This window comes from Molothrus ater, chromosome 2 (genome assembly GCF_012460135.2).
Source record: "Molothrus ater isolate BHLD 08-10-18 breed brown headed cowbird chromosome 2, BPBGC_Mater_1.1, whole genome shotgun sequence".
NCBI classification, from domain to species: Eukaryota; Metazoa; Chordata; class Aves; order Passeriformes; family Icteridae; genus Molothrus; species Molothrus ater.
The window spans coordinates 90,754,666-90,774,370 of NC_050479.2; the positions used below are offsets into that span (position 1 = coordinate 90,754,666).

Genomic DNA, 19,705 nt, shown 5'->3' on the forward strand with positions numbered 1-19,705 from the left:
GGACAATCTGCATGAGTAAATTACAAGAAACTGAATTAAATTTAAAATGCAATGGGCACAGCCTCAAACTTCAAAGAACTTCCACTTTAGGGTTAGAGCTCACGATATGGAATTGATGGAAAAAGATCATTTCAATTTTGCTTGTCTTGCTTTGCTTCCACTATTAAAGCCTTGCACTGAAAAGCAGCACATTCCCTGTCAGCTAGATATACATCAGGGAAGAAGTGTAATGGGTGTATTAGTCAATCACAGCAAGACCACAAACACTGGTAAGATGAAGCCACATGAAAGGAAGATGCCATTTTTGCATGCATCAGTAAACATATTCCTGCAGAGATTACAAATGAAAATGGTATTGTCAATGGCCACAGCACAGATGGGACCCTATCTAGAATGTGCTTCCTTGATGAATCATCAGCTCAGAGATAATTGATATGAGGAAAGAGACCCAAAGAAAAGAAAAGGCAATGAAGACAAAAAAATTATAAAGGAAAACACAGAATCTTGATTTTTGTAGTGAAAAAAAAAAACCAAAAAACCCCAAAAACCAAATGAACAAACAATTTTCCTGCAGAGCAAACAGTGGATTTCAGCTTGAGTAGTTACATAACAGTGCAAGGTCCTGGCTGGGAGACTGTTGCATGTGGAGGAGCTGGTGATCCACACATGAGTGACCCCAGGCAGGCACCAGGGGCCACATGAGCAGCGCGGTCTCCAGGCTGTGTGGAGCTGCATGCACCCCTCCAAGCTGCATAGACACTGAGAAGCCCGCAGGCAGCTCCCGCTTGGTGTTGCACCAACAGTGCAGAAGGAAGTTTTAATGTCCTTTCTGTTTGATAGTAGGAATCACGCACACAGCTGTCTCCTTACAAGAAAATCCTGCAATAACTTGGATGACAAAAATGGGGTGACACTTTCTATGGATGGGTTACCTGCTGACTGAAGGCCTGTGTGATGATGCGTAACTCAGGACTCCCAGCATCTACAGGGATGCAAGATTCCCTGTGCTCTTCTGCCATTCTTTGTAGTGCTAGTTCTAATAAATAGCATTTTGAATGCTAACTTCTAAGGCCTTGAGTGCCTTTCTTCCTGGGATCATAAGGGACAGGCAAACCTTAATAGAAAGCATCATCAGCTTGCTCATTTAACACAGGGAGGTATATGAGTTCTCTGGTGTGCAACTGAGGGAACCAGACCAAGGAGGTCCCTTCAGCTCCATTCCTTTAGAAGGCTCACATGTCTATCAAAAAAAAATTTAAGGATCAATTGAATTTTCATTCTAGTTCAGTAGATTGAACAGTCTTAAAAATCCATAAAATCAAAGCTGTTGATTCTTGGTATCAATGAGCAATTCTAAGTTTTGCATTTTTCCTCTTTGCTGGTTGTTTAGCTAACCTGTGTTGAAGACAAAAAACCCCAAAATGCTTTTGCTTGATTTCTTTTTATAACCAAGACAGTCTTCTTTTCAGCTGGGTTGCATGACACTTTCCAGGATGAGCTTATGGCTCTCATTGATTCTACAGGTCAAGTGCACTACAAAATTTTCTGTAGCATGATATAAGATGTGAAAAAAGAATTATTTTTGTTTGATTTGTTGTTTTGTTTTTGTTGTTGGGGTTTTGGGGGGTTTTTGTTTGTTTGGTTGGTTTTTGTTTGTTTGTTTGGTGGTTTGTTTTTTTTGGGTTTTTTTAAACAGAGATGCAGAGGCATGTGGTAAATAAATACATTAACAAGATTTGGGTCAGTCTCACTGAAGAATATTGCCAGCCTTTTGTCTTTCAGGAATCTTTTCAAGCTCAAGAATTGCATGAAAATGTTGGGGTTTATATCCTTGAGCACTATTCTTTCAAAAGTGACAAATGCTGATGTAAGACCACACTACACATAAAACCAACCAACCAACCAACCGACCAACCACTGCCAAAACCAACAACAACAACAAAACAACAACAAAAACCACAACAACAACAAAAAAAACCCCAAACAAAAACCCCCAGAAGAATGTTTTGTAAAATCTTCATCAAGATGTGGAAGCGAATGCCAATCACATCACTTCTTTTGGTTTCCTCATTTTTTTTCCATCATCAATCTGAGAAAATTTACATCCTTTCCAGAAACTGGCATGTCTTTATGGTGAAATATTGCTTTATATTTGGTTTCTATGGTTCTTTGCAATAGTTGAATGCTAGACCACACCATGTAATCAGAATCTGTTTTGTTGTATAGCATGACCATGCAATTGTACAGAACCTTGCTTGATGACAGCCTCTGACTAATTTGAAAGTACATAAATAGAGTTTGCAGCTACACAATATTAACCAGGAGGTTCATTTATGAGCAGGCAAGCTATAACAGGAATCCAGTTCCTTAAACAGGCAGTGAGACAGAGAATCTACTTTAACTAGCCCTTGTAAGTTCCCTAATACAAATGTACAGACACAGGTACTGCTGTGACTGCACAGCCAGTCACCAGTATTCACTCAATAGCCTCTTGCTGTCATTTTGATGAGGTTTATCTGAAAAGGAGAAAGTATTTAAAATGCTCTTAACACAGGACACAAAACCCTGCAAAGATACAATAAGGCAAATAAGATTCCTACTGTCAGGAAAGAATATAGACTCAAGAAGTTACCTTATTTAAAAACACCCATTTTTTTGTTTGCTTTGGGTTTGGTTTGTTTTAATTTGTTCCAAGCATTTGGAGTAATACTCTCAATCATCTTGTTCAAATACTGCAAGATCTCAACTGTAGGAGTCAAATTTCTAATTAATAGTGAGTTACAGTTAACAGAACTGCTCTAAAAGTCACCCACTTAAGAGGCTCCTCTTGCTCTGTGCCAGCATACCTTAACACTGAAGAAAGTGCTAAGAGTCTCAAAGCCAGTTATAGAGACTGTGTCACCTAGTGACTCCCCTCAGAAGGGCATTGGTATGGAGTGCATGCAGATGGATTTAAAGACCCAACAATCTGTGTCACACTGTGCTCATGTGTGCTGCTCTAAGTCACTGGCTAAGCTGCTGCAGCACTGTTGGCTCCTTTGTCACACACCAGTCAGCAATGGCTGAAAGAAGAAAGAGAGGAGGACTGTCCCCTGTTTCAGCCAACACACCTGAACCAGCTCAGAGGAGATGAACTTATGAACTGATGTGTTCGTAAGAGAAACGAGCGCCTGCTGGCTTAGACCTGGATTTCACCCTGCAATCCTTGCTGGTTTCCTACCCCAGCTGCATTTATATTAAATGGGAATCTTTAAGCTGTTGTATATTTAAACCTGTGCTTGCTGAATACTGCTCTGATTATATTAAAAATAATGAAGACCTATAATAGTTTCCAGTGGTTTTGCTTAATCCTAATGTTCTTTGCAGCAGATAGAGACAGTGTCTAGTTCCAGTAGCTTGATGCCAAAAACTGATGCCCTGTGAAGGCTGACCTAGAACAGAGACTAGACAGAGCTAAAGAATAAAGTAGGTATTCATTAAGAGGCCTCAATAGATCCACATTGGGCAGCACAACCCAAAATGGCCACAAAATGGACGACAGGTCCCAGGGTTTCACACTTTTATAAGTTTTGGTCCATTAGCCTATTGTAGCTAATTGTCCAATTGCAGCTTTAGCCCATGAAGTCCCATCCTTCTTGTTTTCTCTCTTCGGTCCACCATTGTTTATGTTCTTAGGCCTGAGATCTGGATCACCTGTCCTTGGTCCCCAGCTAGAGCAGGAATTGTTTTGTCTACCTATTCTGTGGAGAGAGCCTTCTATCCGCTAAGATGAAGCCTAGACTTACACACTAAAGCAGAATAGAACTTGAAAAATATAAAAGCTAAAACCTGAGGAATCAGCTGAGTTATTTACTTTGCCTAAAATGCCTACTGAAGATCAATCTGGCATCTCCTATGACATCAAGGAAGGAAAAAGAGGTACTAACATATGGAAGGTGTCTGCAATTTTGACCTTCAAAAACACTGAGGCAATTCTTATAGAATGTTTACAGAGTTTAAAATGTTTTACCTGTCTACCCTATTTGTAAAAGAAACCATAAATCATGTATTACCAACCATATGCTACTGTCAAATATGTCTTTGAGTAACTGTCTGATCATTACAGCTCTTGGTATGGAGCCAAGCACTGAGACACATTGCTTACAGTTGTATTTTCTTGAAAGTTCTTAATGCATTGTATTACATTCCAATTATAGCAATAGAAATCTAAGATGATTACTTCATATCAAATAAACATATGCTTTTTGGCAAAAATGTATAATTTTCTTAAGTCCAAAAAAGTCCAGAGCATTACACCATAAAACAGAAAATATCTCTTTGCCATTAAGTCTCTTTAGGTTTCCTTGTTGCTCCAAAGAGACACTTAGTAAAGGAGCAGTGAATTATGAATTATTATTGGTAGTGCTGCATCATCATTAGTTTAACAGTAGGTCAGAAGAAGAAAAAACTAAATCTGGAGAAGCTGCAAACTCTGATTTAATGGCTATGAAGGTGCACTTTGTTAGTGAATTATTATTCATAAATCATTCAGTGTCTTAATACTATATCTTGCCTTTTAAGTCAAAGACTACTGCTTTTAAGTGTTCTTTGCTCTTTACAACTAGGTTTTTACCAACATCCAAAGAAAAGAACAAACATTTTTACTTTTGTGGGAGGGAGAGAGGGGATATATGTATGTATGCACCTGGGGAAACTTCACTCAAGTAATTACAGAAATCTACACAGAAACACTGCTAAAGAGTAGCTTGTAGTCCATTATCCTGAAATCTTAAATGTCAAGAAGCAGAAGCAAACTGCAAATTAAACAATTCAACTCCATGATGACTGGTGCATTGTGAGTAATAGCCAAAGACTTAAGTAACACTCATCTGTCTAACAGAAACTACCAGCTCTACGGTTCATGTACCAAATAACATAAAACATCAGAATAAACTGATTCTACATGAAAGTTAATTAATCAATGTCAAATAAAACAAGTATTTCGAATAATAAAATCACCTTCATCATCACAAGCAGATAAAATATTAGAATTTTAACTGCATTATACGACATCACCTCATAGAGTAAATCTGCCATTTGTTAAAAAAACCAAACAACTAAACCAAACAGGGTAACAAGGAGACAAATATACTGGATGAATAAAACTAATTTTTTTTAAATCCTGAAGAGAGACATGCAAATGGAAAAATTTGAAGGATTTACATGTTCCATTTTCAAAGATGAAATGCACCTGAACAATTAAGTGGTTGGCCCTGTGAAAGCTACCTAAATCTAAAATTAAGTTATATTATAAATAATCTTATAAGAACTAGCCTTTCACTTTCTAAACACTTCCCTATATGGCATCTTTCAATACCTTACTATTTTTTGAAGACATGCATTCATATTTTCAACCTATTTTATGTCAATGAGTATTTTAAGAAACATTTAAAAACCAGCTTGTTCACTGGTTCACAAACTTAAGACAAAAGAATCTCTATTCAGTATGAATCTTGCTTTCTCTTAACCCTCCCTCTCCACAAGAGGAGAGGGGAGGATAAAAAGAAAGTATTTTTAACTGTTCCTACGGTGAGGAAAACATTACTTTTTGAAGGCCAGACCTTTGAATTTCTTGAAGAAAATCAGTTCTGATCTTATGACTTTATCAGCTTCTCAAGTTCCCCTTACATCCATTTAGTCATAGATTTCATATAGCTATAGCAACCATTATTTCATTCACTATTTCTCTGACCATTCCATAATTTACAGCTTCTGTTCTCTAATGCCAAAAATATATTCAGAAAAAAAAAAAGAAAGTTCTCTTTTAGACTTAGCTCTATTAGGCATATAAATGTTCCAAACTGAGAGGGTTAATTAGAGCTTTAGCCTTAGGTTTTTGTTAATTGCCCAGAGGATTATGTTGAATTTTACATACTAAATGTGTAATTGAGCTTAGAAAATTGAAAGTTAGATGATTTTAAATAAATTTATATGGATGTAAAAAGAAAATATAATAAAAATGAAGAGATTTCATTCTGAAGCCAAGTGCTTGAATAATAATTTAAAAAAAACCCAAACAACCAGAAGCTTAGAGCAGTGCTAGAGAACCCTGAGAAGGAATGAACTGCCTACAATGTTATTTTTTCATATTTATGGAAAATTCTTTTTTAATTTAAGACTGGATTTATTTCTTTGACAATATTCTGTTGCAGGATATTTGCCTCACAGACTCTGATGTCCTAATAAAAATTATTAAAATGGCAGCAATTGAACCCTGCACAAAAATATACATAAAAGAACGAACAGTATTTTTTTTGTTCACAACTTACTAGATTTTGAAGGCAGTATAGTTAGCTATGTATTTGTTACAAATAACTTACATTCTCAGATCCTACTTGCACCTCCATTCAAAAATGTCATTAGAGAAAATTTGGTTTTAAGCAAATTTTCCAATATTCTAAACAACTTGCTTGCAAATATTTTGCTCAATGTTTTAGGGTGTCAGACAAAAAAGAAAATTAGGCAGGTTTGATGAGAAATGTTTTGCTCTTAGCAAAGCACAAATGTGCGTGAATTTCTCTTAACAAGAAATACTGATAAAATTTTGACCAAGATAACAGGTTAATATCTCTAAAGAGAAGGCAGAGATGAACAGAGGCCGCATTCTTATAAGCAATGATCAGTTAGGTTGTGTGTCAGATTGCTGGCTGGGAGAGCTCAACCAAGATGTACTGGAATAATTTCTCTGATATTTAGATTTATCAATGATGAATTGTGAATAATGCACCTACCTGATGAGAATACCAAGATTCAAACATTTTACAATGTTTGAATGATAACTTATGTCCAGAAGCAGCTAGAAATGCACACCTAATTTTTCATTTTCATCTTCTCTCACGCAGTCCCAAACCACTTGATACACTTCTGCTGTAGGTTATAAACTCATTGGAATCAGGCTATGTATTTCCTAAATTATTACACAGTACTTCCCACTACAAATCATGCACCTCAGTGACATTTTAGTGCAAATATGATTTGTATCTGGATAGTAAACAACAAAGAAAAATGTATTTCCATAATAATTTTCAGACTTGCTACAGCTAAAGATTTGATGAGTCTGTTGCTCTGGTGAAGTACTGGGATCTTTTCCCATTGCACAAGCAAATATAAATATATATAAAAAAAGTTGCTGCATCTTAATAAACATTGAATGCACACGCTAAGAGAATGAACATATGAATTAAATTTCCAGTTAAAAACAACTGCTGCATTTATGTACTCCATCTTGGTCTCCTGACTACTGTCCTAATTCCTTAAGAGAAACTTGGAACTTTTTCTCACTATTAATAAATGTGCAGCACTGAAGTTCCCTAACATCATATCAGGTTTTACTTGGGTGACTAAATACAGATTGAAGTGCTCAGTTCCTGTTTGAGTTTGTGTTGTTCTTCTATTATTTCTCTAGAGTCCCATATTGTTATTAGATTTCCAAAGTCCATACCTCTCTGGTGTATTCTCATGGCTGCAGATCTTCACAGCACGGACTCTTTCTTCTGCATGCTGTTCTCTCTGGTCAGGGCTCCTCCAAGGCTCTCCCTGACTGGCTATCCCACCCCCTTTTATCCTGGTCATCTTCATTGGTTACAGCTGCAGCCCAATTAAGGACATCGCAGCTGCAGCCCATCGAGGGCAACCAGGACCTCTGGGGCAAAGCCTCTATACAGATATTTAAATACAATACATACCCTCTACTATATTTCCCCCTTTGTTTTTACTCAAGTTAACAGTTATACAGATGTTTAAATACAATACATTTTCTCATGACTCACAGGTCATGCACAACACCCACATTCTCCCATGACTCACAGGCCACGTATAACCCACATAGCTCCTTGCTCAAAGGCCATACTCTTTCACAGCTCCCTGACCCAAAGGCTATGTTCCGTCGCAGCTCTTGGCCGCCACAGCTCTCGGCTGTCTTATCTTCTGCTAGCAACCACCGCAGCTCTTGGCTGTTCCGTCGCAGCTCTTGGCCGCCACAGCTCTCGGCTGTCTTATGTTGTCGCAGCTCTTGGCCGCCACAGCTCTCGGCTGTCTTATGTTCTGTTAACTATCACGTCGGGGTCACCACTTGTTGTTCTTCTGTTATTTCTCTAGAGTCCCATATTGTTATTAGATTTCCAAAGTCCATACCTCTCTGGTGTATTCTCATGGCTGCAGATCTTCACAGCACGGACTCTTTCTTCTGCATGCTGTTCTCTCTGGTCAGGGCTCCTCCAAGGCTCTCCCTGACTGGCTATCCCACCCCCTTTTATCCTGGTCATCTTCATTGGTTACAGCTGCAGCCCAATTAAGGACATCGCAGCTGCAGCCCATCGAGGGCAACCAGGACCTCTGGGGCAAAGCCTCTATACAGATATTTAAATACAATACATACCCTCTACTATAAGTTTGAAAATTACAACCACTCATTGAATCCATTTTCAGTAGGGTTTCCTACAATTAGGTACTGATAAAGTAAAATTAAGAAAAACACTCTGATTCACTTTACACTTATCAGAGTTTCCCAAATTCACAATCTATTTCTACTAAACTTCCAGTATTTTACAAAACTAAAATTATTTCAAGGTAAAGAAAATAATTATTACCCTCATACAGCCAGCTGAAGTACTCTATCTATTACTGAACAACAGTTCAGCCAAAAGTGAGTGCTTGTGTCCAGTCTGAAGAAAAAATGAATTACTGTTCACAGCAGTTAATACAAATAGAAGTAAAATGAAGAATATTTTAGCATAAAGAAGACCAAGTTTTTTTAGTTCTGAGAAGCTGCAGAAAGAGAAAGTGAAGTTTTTGTTCCATAGATACAAACCTGAAAGAAAAATATTCAAGGCAAAACTATACCCACCTGTAGAAAGGCAAAATATATTATAAGAAATCAGGAAGTGTTGTTTTTGTAATGAGATCTCTCTTTTGTCTCACATAGTCTTACCTTTCCCTGTTAAATTTCAGAGAATGTAAAATAGCTGGTCGTTTCTGCCGGAGGTTCCACAAATGAAGTGCATCATCTGCACACGCACTGACCAAAGCACCCTAGAGCAGACACAAAATACAGCAACAGACTGTTTTTCTGCAGGCTTTGTATTATTCTTACATGATCCTCACTGCTAAAAATCTACCTGTCAAACTGACAGTTTATGAAAAATAATTCCTTTCTTCTAGAACAAAAATACTCTACCACAAATAATACACAATTAAATCGATCTGGTAAATGTAAACATTTTAAATTAGTACAAGATCAGCCAAAGTTAAATTAAAACTCCATCAATTTAAAACTCAAATTAAAGCTTTGTACCAAGGTTACACAAGCCAACTCTCAACTCTTTCCACATAAGCAGGAAGACTAACAAAATAGGAGACAACACTACTTGAAAAGGTGAGTGTGAAAAATATAACTGAAGGATAAAGGGATTAGTACATGATGGGCACACTTGTGACAGTGCCAAGCACAGCTTAGTAGTCATATCAAGGTAAAATGAAAATTCAAAACTGGAACTGCGAAAAGAGGACGCAGGTAAGAAAGTAGGGACAGGTAGCAAGAGGATAGGATGTAGGAAGAACTAAGAGATGTAGACAGAAGGACAGAGTCTTTATCACAGATCAGAAATACTCTGAAGATTGGTTCTGCTTGTGGTGTCCCAAAAATGTCCATCTTTTAAAGCCCAGGCCTCTATCTGACTGAGAAACTTAGAGTGAACTTATTCTACCTGTTTTTAACTGCCTTTCTCCTCACCACAGAATATTGATCACATGTGAAACTTACCTGCACAGGAAGTTCCCTACTGCTCCTGCAGTGCTTTGCTACACTAACACCTGACATCAGGCCAGGCACAGATCTACCCTTGTGTATTACCATCACAGAGGGGAACAGACTGCCCAAAAACAAGGCAATGCTTTATACTGAGGAAGGGCAAGCAAGTAACTGGAAAGATTCGTTCCTACAATCTATGACTGGCTAATAAACTTCTCTTATCCTAGTAAGTGTTCTTTTCAACATTGACCTATGCAAATAAAATATATGGAGGTGAGACTTCTCTAATACAGTGTAATCCATGCTTTAATTCTCATCTCCCAAAGAGTCAGAAAGACTATCCACCACTGAAATCAAATTAATTCTATGTATTATAGGGTTTGCTGTTCACCCAATGAAAAGAAAGAATATTAATTCAAACTTTGTCCTTCCTGTTCTCATCCCTGCATTACTCTTAAGAATTTCACCAGACTGTGTCAGCGGACTCCCTCCTCAGTGTCCACAGTTCAGTTACTTTCTCCAAATAGGTGTAGGAAAAAATTAAAGATTTTTCAGGTTTAAAAACCCCATAAAACTAAAACTCTTTCCTGAGAAGTTCTAAGATCCCCCCATTTACAAAGAGGACTTGCAACTGTCAAAAGTGTTTCCTTATGTCATGGGAGAAAATTAATCAAAACTGAACTAAGACTGGGCCAACTTCTAAGGTCCTCAAAAAACCCCCTCTGATTTGTATTGACCAGAAAGTCTTCTTGGCTATTCCCATCTTCAGAACCTTCTGCAAAGAGCAAGCTATAATCTGGCACTGTTTCTTCATGTTGTCTAAATTGGATTTTGACAAACCATTTACAAAGACTAAGCATGATGGTTTAATTGATGATCCCTGCAATTGCTTTTCATTGCTTCACATAATAGCATATCCCCAGCAAATCCCTGGAGTTTTCAGCCAATAACCATCAATATATTTTGATAGAAAGATTTAGCTCATTTATTAATTTCTATTTGAACCAGAACTGTGCAGCATATTCAGTAACTTAATGGATTTTACATCATTTTACACACATTCATGTATTGACTGCCTTTTGTTCAGTACTTTAAACTGATGTATAGGAAGGCAATAGTTTTCCCTGAGTGCAGTCCCATAAATATTCTTCTAAAAGGCTGTATGTTGAATGTTCTCTGGATGTACACCACTTATTTGTTGGCACAATTTGTCAATGGGAGAAGTTATATCACTCAATTACAATAATATGAATTGACTTATTAAACTAAATTTATGCAGAAGAATCTGAGTAAATATGTTCTTACCTCATTGATTAGGAACTGGAGCTGCAGAACTGCAGCACCACTTTCATGTTGGCAGTAGCAATCAACACCAGGCCTGCCCAATCTGTTGTCATCAAAGTCAAGGATTCTAACATTTCTGTTATCACCAGAAGTAAAGAGGGAAAGAAAGAACTACCAATTAAACTCTAATTAACCTTTAATTAACCTCAATTCTTCCTGCTTTCTGTAAAACAAAAGAATTCATGCTGACATTCCACTATTCTAAATAAAGTACCAACTTCAGCAGCCTGAAACGTGCAATTGTGAGTGATCTTTTCTAGCTTATTTTTTTTTCCTGCGAGACAAAGTACAAGAATTAACAGATAAATTCAGCAGGATGCATCTAAAATTTATTTTTATACATTATTGGTTTATATAACACATGAATGTTCCAGATTTTTGTACTTATCAAGACTAGACATATAATGAATGTAGCTTTTTATCTGTTCTCTTCAGGTCTTTTTCTGTGCATGCTAAATTGTCATCTCCCTAACTTAGAGGATGATGGCCTTTCTCATCTGAGTCAGAGACTTCAGCAAGAAACTGTTGCTCCTGAAAATTACTGAAGATCAAAAGTAAGGCAAAAGGAGAAAGATGAAATATATTATTAGCAATCATATTGTGTGAAACATATGAAACACCACATTTTAAAAATATCAGGATTATGATTAGAAACAATATTTTACAACACAGAGCTTGATCCACTTGTAATATACAATCATATTAGCATATTGTAAAACCCTGACCAAAAAAAGCCAACTGTCCACTTATTTTAGCTGCAGGTAAATGTCAGAATCTTTACTTCCCTTTTCATAGGAGAAAGATGTACAGTAAACCATTCTAATATTGGCCTCCAGAAAGTACAATCCATTAATTAGCAAATTTGAGGTTAAGATGCTCCAAGTATGAAGCAATTGCTCTTCCAACTGTTAAACAAGCAGCTTAATGGATACCACTTACCTTGAGACTTGAAATCTACTCTTGATTTTGTCACCTGGTCTAGTGGATAACCTTTGGGGGAAAGAAGTGTTTTTTCTTACCTGAGCCTTCTTTTCTCTATTTGTAAGATGGAGATAGAGTTTTACAAAAGTGGTTTTTATAGATGAAAAGTTGTGTATAAAACACCATAACTACATTACAGATCATCAAGGCAGAGAAAAAGAAGTAACTCTGTTTGCTGCTTGCTCCTAAGCTGTAGTCATGGATACAATCATAACTGATAAAATAATAAAAACCTGCATCTTTTAAAAAAACCTATTCAAAATGGACAAAAAAGATGCATTGTAGTCTAAGGCACTTTCTAAGTGTTGATGGTAATCTTCTGGTCCATTCTGAATGACTGTTCTGTGGCACTCTTTTTAACATTTAACAACCACTTCTTGTAACATGAGAGAAAGCACCAAAACCAACCAAGCAAGTCACCAACCCACCTGGGATTTCAAGCTAACTGGAACTTTTAAGAGATAAGTGCTTTCCTTTTAACCTGAGTTTAATACTCAGTGCAAATACATGGCACTACTTAATGAATGTCCTTAATGAAAATTACAGCTGCATTGCCCTGATTAAGCATCTGTCACCCTTCAGCATCAGTTCAGTATCACGCTACGTCAGTTTTCTAGGAAACATCCTAACAGAGTAGATGATTTCACTCAGCATATCCCAAACAAACAAAGCACTCTCCAAAAATTCACATTTATATGCATCAGTGTTCACCCTGAAAAACAAATTACTAAAGTACTCACAAATTACTAAAATAAGAGAGAAATTGTGCTGTCTGCTTCATTTTGGCCAGTTGCCCTGAAGTGAGAACTGATGCTTAAATAGCAGCATTAGCACTGACTGCTGGTGGTTTTCAAACATTCTGGGAGCTGCAGTGAGGTCCTTCCAGCAGAAGGAGCTGAAGAGATATGATGACTTGGCACATGTTCTTGGCACTTGAGCCCATCTTCTGCAAATTCTGTGTTTTGCTGCCAAGCATGGACAAGTACAACCTTACTTCATCAAATCTTTTCATAGCAGTGTATTACAACAGGACATACAGCAGAAGTACCTATAGTTCAGGCTTTGGACTGACTTTATTCTTTTTACTTTTGCCTTTTCATTCAATGATGACTCTGCTATCAGGGAGAATGGAGTATCTCTGAGGATATTAAAAGGGGGGACCAATACGTCTAAATACTACAAAGTAGACACCATGGGCTTCAAGAATAAAAGCTAGTCACTATCTTCTCTCATCAGTATGTTGGATCTCCCAGGGGCCTTCAAAGCCATGCCAGATTATCCTAATTTATACATAAAAGGGAAAAGATGAAAACTAAGTCTGGATGTCTTTTGGGATCTAGAGCGAAACAAGTAGAATTAGAATTACGTGCATCAAGCAGTGAAAGTGTGACAGCAATAACATTCTAAAAGAAAAGTGTTCTTTCTGAAAACTACACTTAATCCTGGCTTTAATATCTGTGAGAGCAAAACAGGATTTTTTGCTCTTCATTCATTTGTATGCAACACTTTTTCACTGAGTATTTTAACATCCCGATATTCCAAAGCTTATAATTACTTGGGAAAAAAATCAGTTGCTAAGATGACTAATTTTAAATACTTGGATTCATCTTCCAAGATGCAGAATTCCATGACAGCATAATACATTAGTAACCAAGAATTTACACTCTCACATACTGGAAATTAAAGTTGTCAGTGAATGATTACATTCATGATGAGAGGTAACAATGACCAAATCTTTTCATAGCATGATCTATGACCACTTTCCACAGTACCCCACAGCTTTTTTATTCCATGACTCATTTTTACTATGTGATGCACACAGATCTGATGTGTCTCATTCTTCTCAGAGGTTAGTACTAATGGAATCCAAGGACTTGTAAGTCCTTGGTGTTCACTGAGAACCAAAAGCGCAGATACTTCAGAACTGACTCGTGAAGTTGAGGCCAGTGTCACTTGCAGCAGGTATTTTTCTTCTTAGGATCACAAGGGGATAAGGTAGGACATGTTTTCCTTCATTAAGACAGTGACTCTTTAGTAGTGTGAGATTAAATTTTTTAGCAATAACAAGGCCTGCAGTGTGATTCATTCCTCTTTGCAGGGGCAAGGAAGTGAAAATACGGTGTCATAAAGAACCTCCTTCCAAGGCAGATAGCAGATATCTCAAGTAAAAACTCCTAAATCACATATGGCACCTTTTTCAAAACCAAAACTCTTCCATAGAAGAAAATGACACCAAGCTATGTAGATAAGCAGCTCTAACTTTTTTTGGGTACTTAACCAACTTTTTCCATGACTAAGAACAATCTATGTACAGAAATTAACATTAGAGCAGAAACTATGATCTCACATATACTATTTTATTAAAATGATGCATACAGAAATGGGAAATCTCCATTTAAAGATTCTCCTTTAAAACATTTGGGAATTGTGGGGTGCTGCAAAAGTAGCATTGCTGCTCTGAGTCCTTGTCATCTGATCTGCACTGACTGGTACATGTTTGAGTAGGACTATGCAGCACCCTAAGAGCAGATGCTTGTGGGCTGGTGTTACTCCATTACATAAACCAACTGCAGAACTGACTTGGGGTGTAACTTGAATATAGGACAGCTTTTTCTTGCAGAAGACTTATCCCATTGAATTGAGTGATTTATCAGTTTAAAAAGCACCAATGGATTTATCTAAATAGTCAAGTACAAGAATGATCAAAGAATTCAACCACACCTCTGACCACCGAAACCAACCAGAAGGCTTCTCAGTTGTATTTGTGTCGCAGGGCAGATCTTGTAAAAAGATAATTATGGAAACAGCACCTTTAGCACCTAGATTTGCAGTTCTGAACATAGCTACTTGCAGTTCTTGGAATACATATTTTTACAGTTCTCTCATGAAGTTTCTCCATGTCTCACACACAATTATTTTCTACTAAGGACAGTGCATATTCTGGTACAAATAAATGCCACATTCCTAAGTCCTAAATAAATGCCTAAGTCCTGAGTACAAAATTGTGGTTCAAACTGATTTTTTCTCTCTTTACATGAAACATTCTATATTTTGACTTCTGAAGTGTATTGCTCCGCTGTTTTATTATCCTCACTATTAAGAATGTCATGCTATATGTGGAATCAATAAATTTAGCTTTAGTTTCAAGCTTTTGCACATCATTACATCTTTTTTATGTGAAATTAAATACCTTCATATTAGCAGGAATTTCCTGCTGTATCTTACCTATCTTCTTCATAAATAAAAGAAAAAACTCTGAGCTCCTTTACTTTCATGTCACCAGCAATTTTCTTAGCTTTGAATAGTTCCTGTCTGTTTTCATACATAGTCTAGAATGTGCACTCAACTTCTTTCAAGTCTCAAAACGAAAGCCACACATGTCATCTTAGTAATGGTTTCTTTATAACAATGTAAAAACATAGATTGCATTTTGTAATTTCTTATATTCAATATAATTTTTAATGCATGTGTGTACCACCTATTTATTACAATAACAAATTGGGAAATCATATTGGTTTTGGTTTTTGAGACTTCCTCATTGCTCTTCAAAAAATAAGCACTCCCTAAGAAGTTCCATTCTGTCAGCTGCTTGTAGCTGAGTGCACTGAATTCCTTACAAAGGACACACAACTCCTTCCTACCTTTATGGCCTTCTATTTGCTGTAGATTCACTGGGCACTGCTTCATTGAACAATATCTTTCTGGGTTTTGTTTTGAACACAGAGGATTCAGTTTTACAATGAGCTTCATTAGGTCTGGAGTTCATTCAGCTGGTTAAATAAATAGCTCTTTTTTTTTCTTCTCCACTATGAAAAAGTTAAATACTGCTGCACTTGGCTGCTATCTTAGGATGCTACATGTGCAATCTTTCATAAATGCAAACTTTTTTGGCACCAATAAACATGAGATTTTGGTCTACAATGACCTTTATCTTGTTTATTTTTCTTGACATAGATTTCTCTGTTCATGCATACAAATTATGTAAGAGTTAATCTCAGGAACAGTTAAATATTCATTATTATCTTTACTGGCTGAAAATTTTGCTTTTGGCAAATTTTTGATTTCTTCCATGTTAAAACTTATAGATAGCTTCTATTTAATGGCAACTCTATACACTAGAAGCCATTTTATTTCCCAAAGTATATGCAGGCACCATGAGAATAAGCAAAACTCATAAGGCTACATATTTTGATCTCTTCTGGATAAGACTGCCTTTCAAGGTCTTTGTCATTTTGAGAATTATCTGTTCCAGAAACAGAATACAAATAGAGTCAACATGTGACTGAACGCAATCAACCCTAAACCTGAAGCAGTACATTGTGAAAAGCAGTTACTCAGAAGTACTGACTCTAGCAACGTTTCACAAATAACACAAAATCATAGAATGGCTTGGATTGGAAGGGACCTTCAAGATTATCTAGTTCCCATGTAGGGGAAGAATTTTATATTTCATTTGTGGAATATGAATAATTTTAAATGTCCTTTTGCCTATGCATACACACACACACACAATGATTGACAGAAACTACCTGGTGTTAAATTCACCTCCAAAGTGAAGCAATTTAGTTATTAATCTGTAAAAGCTCCATATTTCCAGGCATCTACACTGAAGGATCTGTATTTTGAGGCTGTAATTCATGCAGTAGTAAAAAAAAAAAAATTAAAAGGTTGCATTCACAGTGGGCTTCGTCTTTTTTTCCAGGTAGTCAAAAACCTCAGCAAGTTAACTGACAGATACAGATAACACCAAGAAAGGCAAAAATGAATGAAAACTGGAATCCATGGAAGTAAGTGAAGAGTATAATTAATTATATTCACAGGTGCCAGTGTTTCAGAGCCAGTGCAGACACCAGTTCAGTCAAAAGCATGACAAATATGGGGATAGCAGGAATGTATCTGTTTACAAACCCATCTGGTAAAAAGCTGCAGAGAGAATAAGCTGGGACAGAATAATACTCTTGCCCTAATGCACACTGGAGGTTATGGAAAACTAAACAGACATAAATGAGAGGACTGTGTGTTCCAAAGCCAGAAAGTTACTTGAACATAACCAAGATCTTGAGCAAAAACCTGCAGAGATATAGACAAAAAAAAAAAATTGATAAGACCACAGCATTTGATTCAATTTACTGCCTTTTAAGACGACTATGCAAATCATACCAGTTGCTGCCCATCTGTTTGCAGTGGGCACAGATGGTAGTCTAACACACTCTGTCTTACCAAAGACACCAAGCAGGTAGCCTTAACTCAGCCATTTTGATTTGCTTTCCATCTCAGCCTTCAGGCATTAATATTTAACACAGTATTTGCTTCATGTGGGTCTCACACCCAGAACACACGTAACAGATGCAGGTTATCACATGTGCAGTCACTGATGACAAATGCATCCATCTACAATGGTTTCATACTAAACTCAGCTGAATTTAAAACTTAAGCACCAATGCTATGTTAGTATTTGTTTTCTCTGGTTTTGTACACTCTGCCACTGGATTTGCTAATAACAGATTTAAGAAAGTTTAAGGAATTTTTGTATGTGCTCTTCAAGCAAAAATGAAAGACTATATAAACTCTACATAAGGTCAAAACTTAGTATTTTTCATATTGTTCTTCAACAGATTTTTTCTAATGTTTGTTGAACTTTTAGTGATTAGTAACAGTGATTACAAGGCACAGATTGTCTTCATAGATGCCAGTTATGAAGAACAACTGGTGACAACAGAGGATAGAATGAAAAGTGATCTCATAACCAGTCTTTTGTAAAAAGGTTAAAAGATCTGTTGAAGTAAATGTAACTGAAAATAAAAAGATATTTTCCCAAGTATTAATTCCTCTCAGAGTTGCTATGGAAAGGTTAGACAAGTAAAAGAATACATTAAGCCTTCATCCATATAGTGACAGAGCTTGGGATACACATTATACTTTCTCTGTTAAACAGAGACAGCACTTAGCCATTACTTGAAACCATAAAAGTAAAACTCCATGTTTTCCCAAATGCTACTTCCAGCCCCAACAACCAGACTAGGAACAAGGTGATGAAGGTCCTATGGCAAATTATGCAGTCTATAGGAGATGGGAGCAAATGATGAGATAATGTTCCCTTTTACATGAAATTGTTCCACTGTTTTGGCTAGTACACACAGGGGAAAGAAGAACTTCATTGTTCAAAGGTGATGGAATAATTAACAGTTGTTGCAATTACTTCTGGCTAATTCTCTGTGCCAGGTACATCACATCAATGAGTCCCACACAACACTAGTTCTGTGCTTCATGAGCAATTAAGGAACTTTAAGACTAACACTGCCTTGCACCCTATTGTGTTACTCCAAAGGCAAAGCAGAAGCAATCAGGAGTGCATATATGACTGGTTTTCATGAGAAATTTTGTGCTCTGTCCTGCAATAATGTCCTACAGTTTACTCTTATCAGGTGCCAAGACCCTGCCAAAACTGCTTTTATCAACCAATCAACACTGAACTGAAATAGTGAAAAGTTTCTACTGGAAAGGTGAGAGAATTCTATACTTCACTGAAAAATTACAAGCATCTTTATAAGGTATTCAAAAAAGTCAATACAAAATAAATGCTTTCTATAGGCAACTTACTTTCTTCAAAGTTAAATTTACAATTACCTGCTAAAATAACAACAAAATAATCGCAGAATTACTTTTAAGAAATTTATTCCCTGAAAATCTCCAGACTATCACCTATCAAGACAGTAAATGGATTATGAAAGTGACCTGATTGTCCAATAATAGATGATGAACAGAGCTTGTGTACTGATTGACATATTTCTTGTCTGAACTCAACTTTTCAAATAAAATTAAATAACCATTCTGTTAAATTTTCTGATTATACTGGAATATGCAGTAAGGAATACTGTGGAAATATAACTCTGAGGCTCTAAAGTAAAAGTGCATGGTTTGAGGATACATTTTTTGTCTTATTTAGTAATACGTCAGAAAATTTCCATGCATAACATCACAGATCACTTTTGTAAACTGAGACATCTAAGTATACTTAGAGAGATATATTATGCAAGGGAATTTCAGTCAAAAAAAAGTGCACCAACACACATGTACTAATTGGGAAAGACAGCACCTGATCCTGACTCAAGCTTTGGAAATGGTAAGTGGTAGAGAGATTTGTTTGAGTGTTTGAACATTTCCACTGTTCCAAGGAATGTGCCCTTTAACATCAATATGCCTATGGAAATAATTTAATTTCAGTGTTTATCCAACCACAAGATAATACAGATGCTGAGGTCATACACCATGTTCTTTTTAGGCAGAGCAGTGCTGCCTAAAATATTAAATAATTCCATTACTCCACAGGAAACTGCTCACAGCTTGTTAGTCAGCTGATGAGCAATTCCTTAAATTCATCCACTGCTTCAGCTCTATTATCATCTGTTTAGTATTGGATGATTCCAGGAGGTCTCTAGTGCAACACAGAAAAGTACTTCATATTCAAAAACTTATTAAAAGGAAGTTCAATATGTTACTAGGCAATAATTTCATTCCTGTCCCAGAAAAACAGACAAATGATATTGCTATAAATTTCATTTACGCTATATTAATATTCAGCTCTTTTGCCAC

General features: G+C 36.6%; 1 protein-coding gene across 1 annotated transcript in view; it reads right to left on the minus strand.

Moving 5' to 3' along the window:
- The window catches only part of STXBP5L (syntaxin binding protein 5L), a 187,780-nt gene that overhangs the window by 107,435 nt on the left and 60,640 nt on the right, over positions 1 to 19,705 (minus strand). Inside the window, 2 exon segments of the mRNA XM_036389711.2 lie at positions 8,969 to 9,069; positions 11,093 to 11,174. Of these exon segments, the coding sequence (XP_036245604.1) occupies positions 8,969 to 9,069; positions 11,093 to 11,174 (183 nt within the window).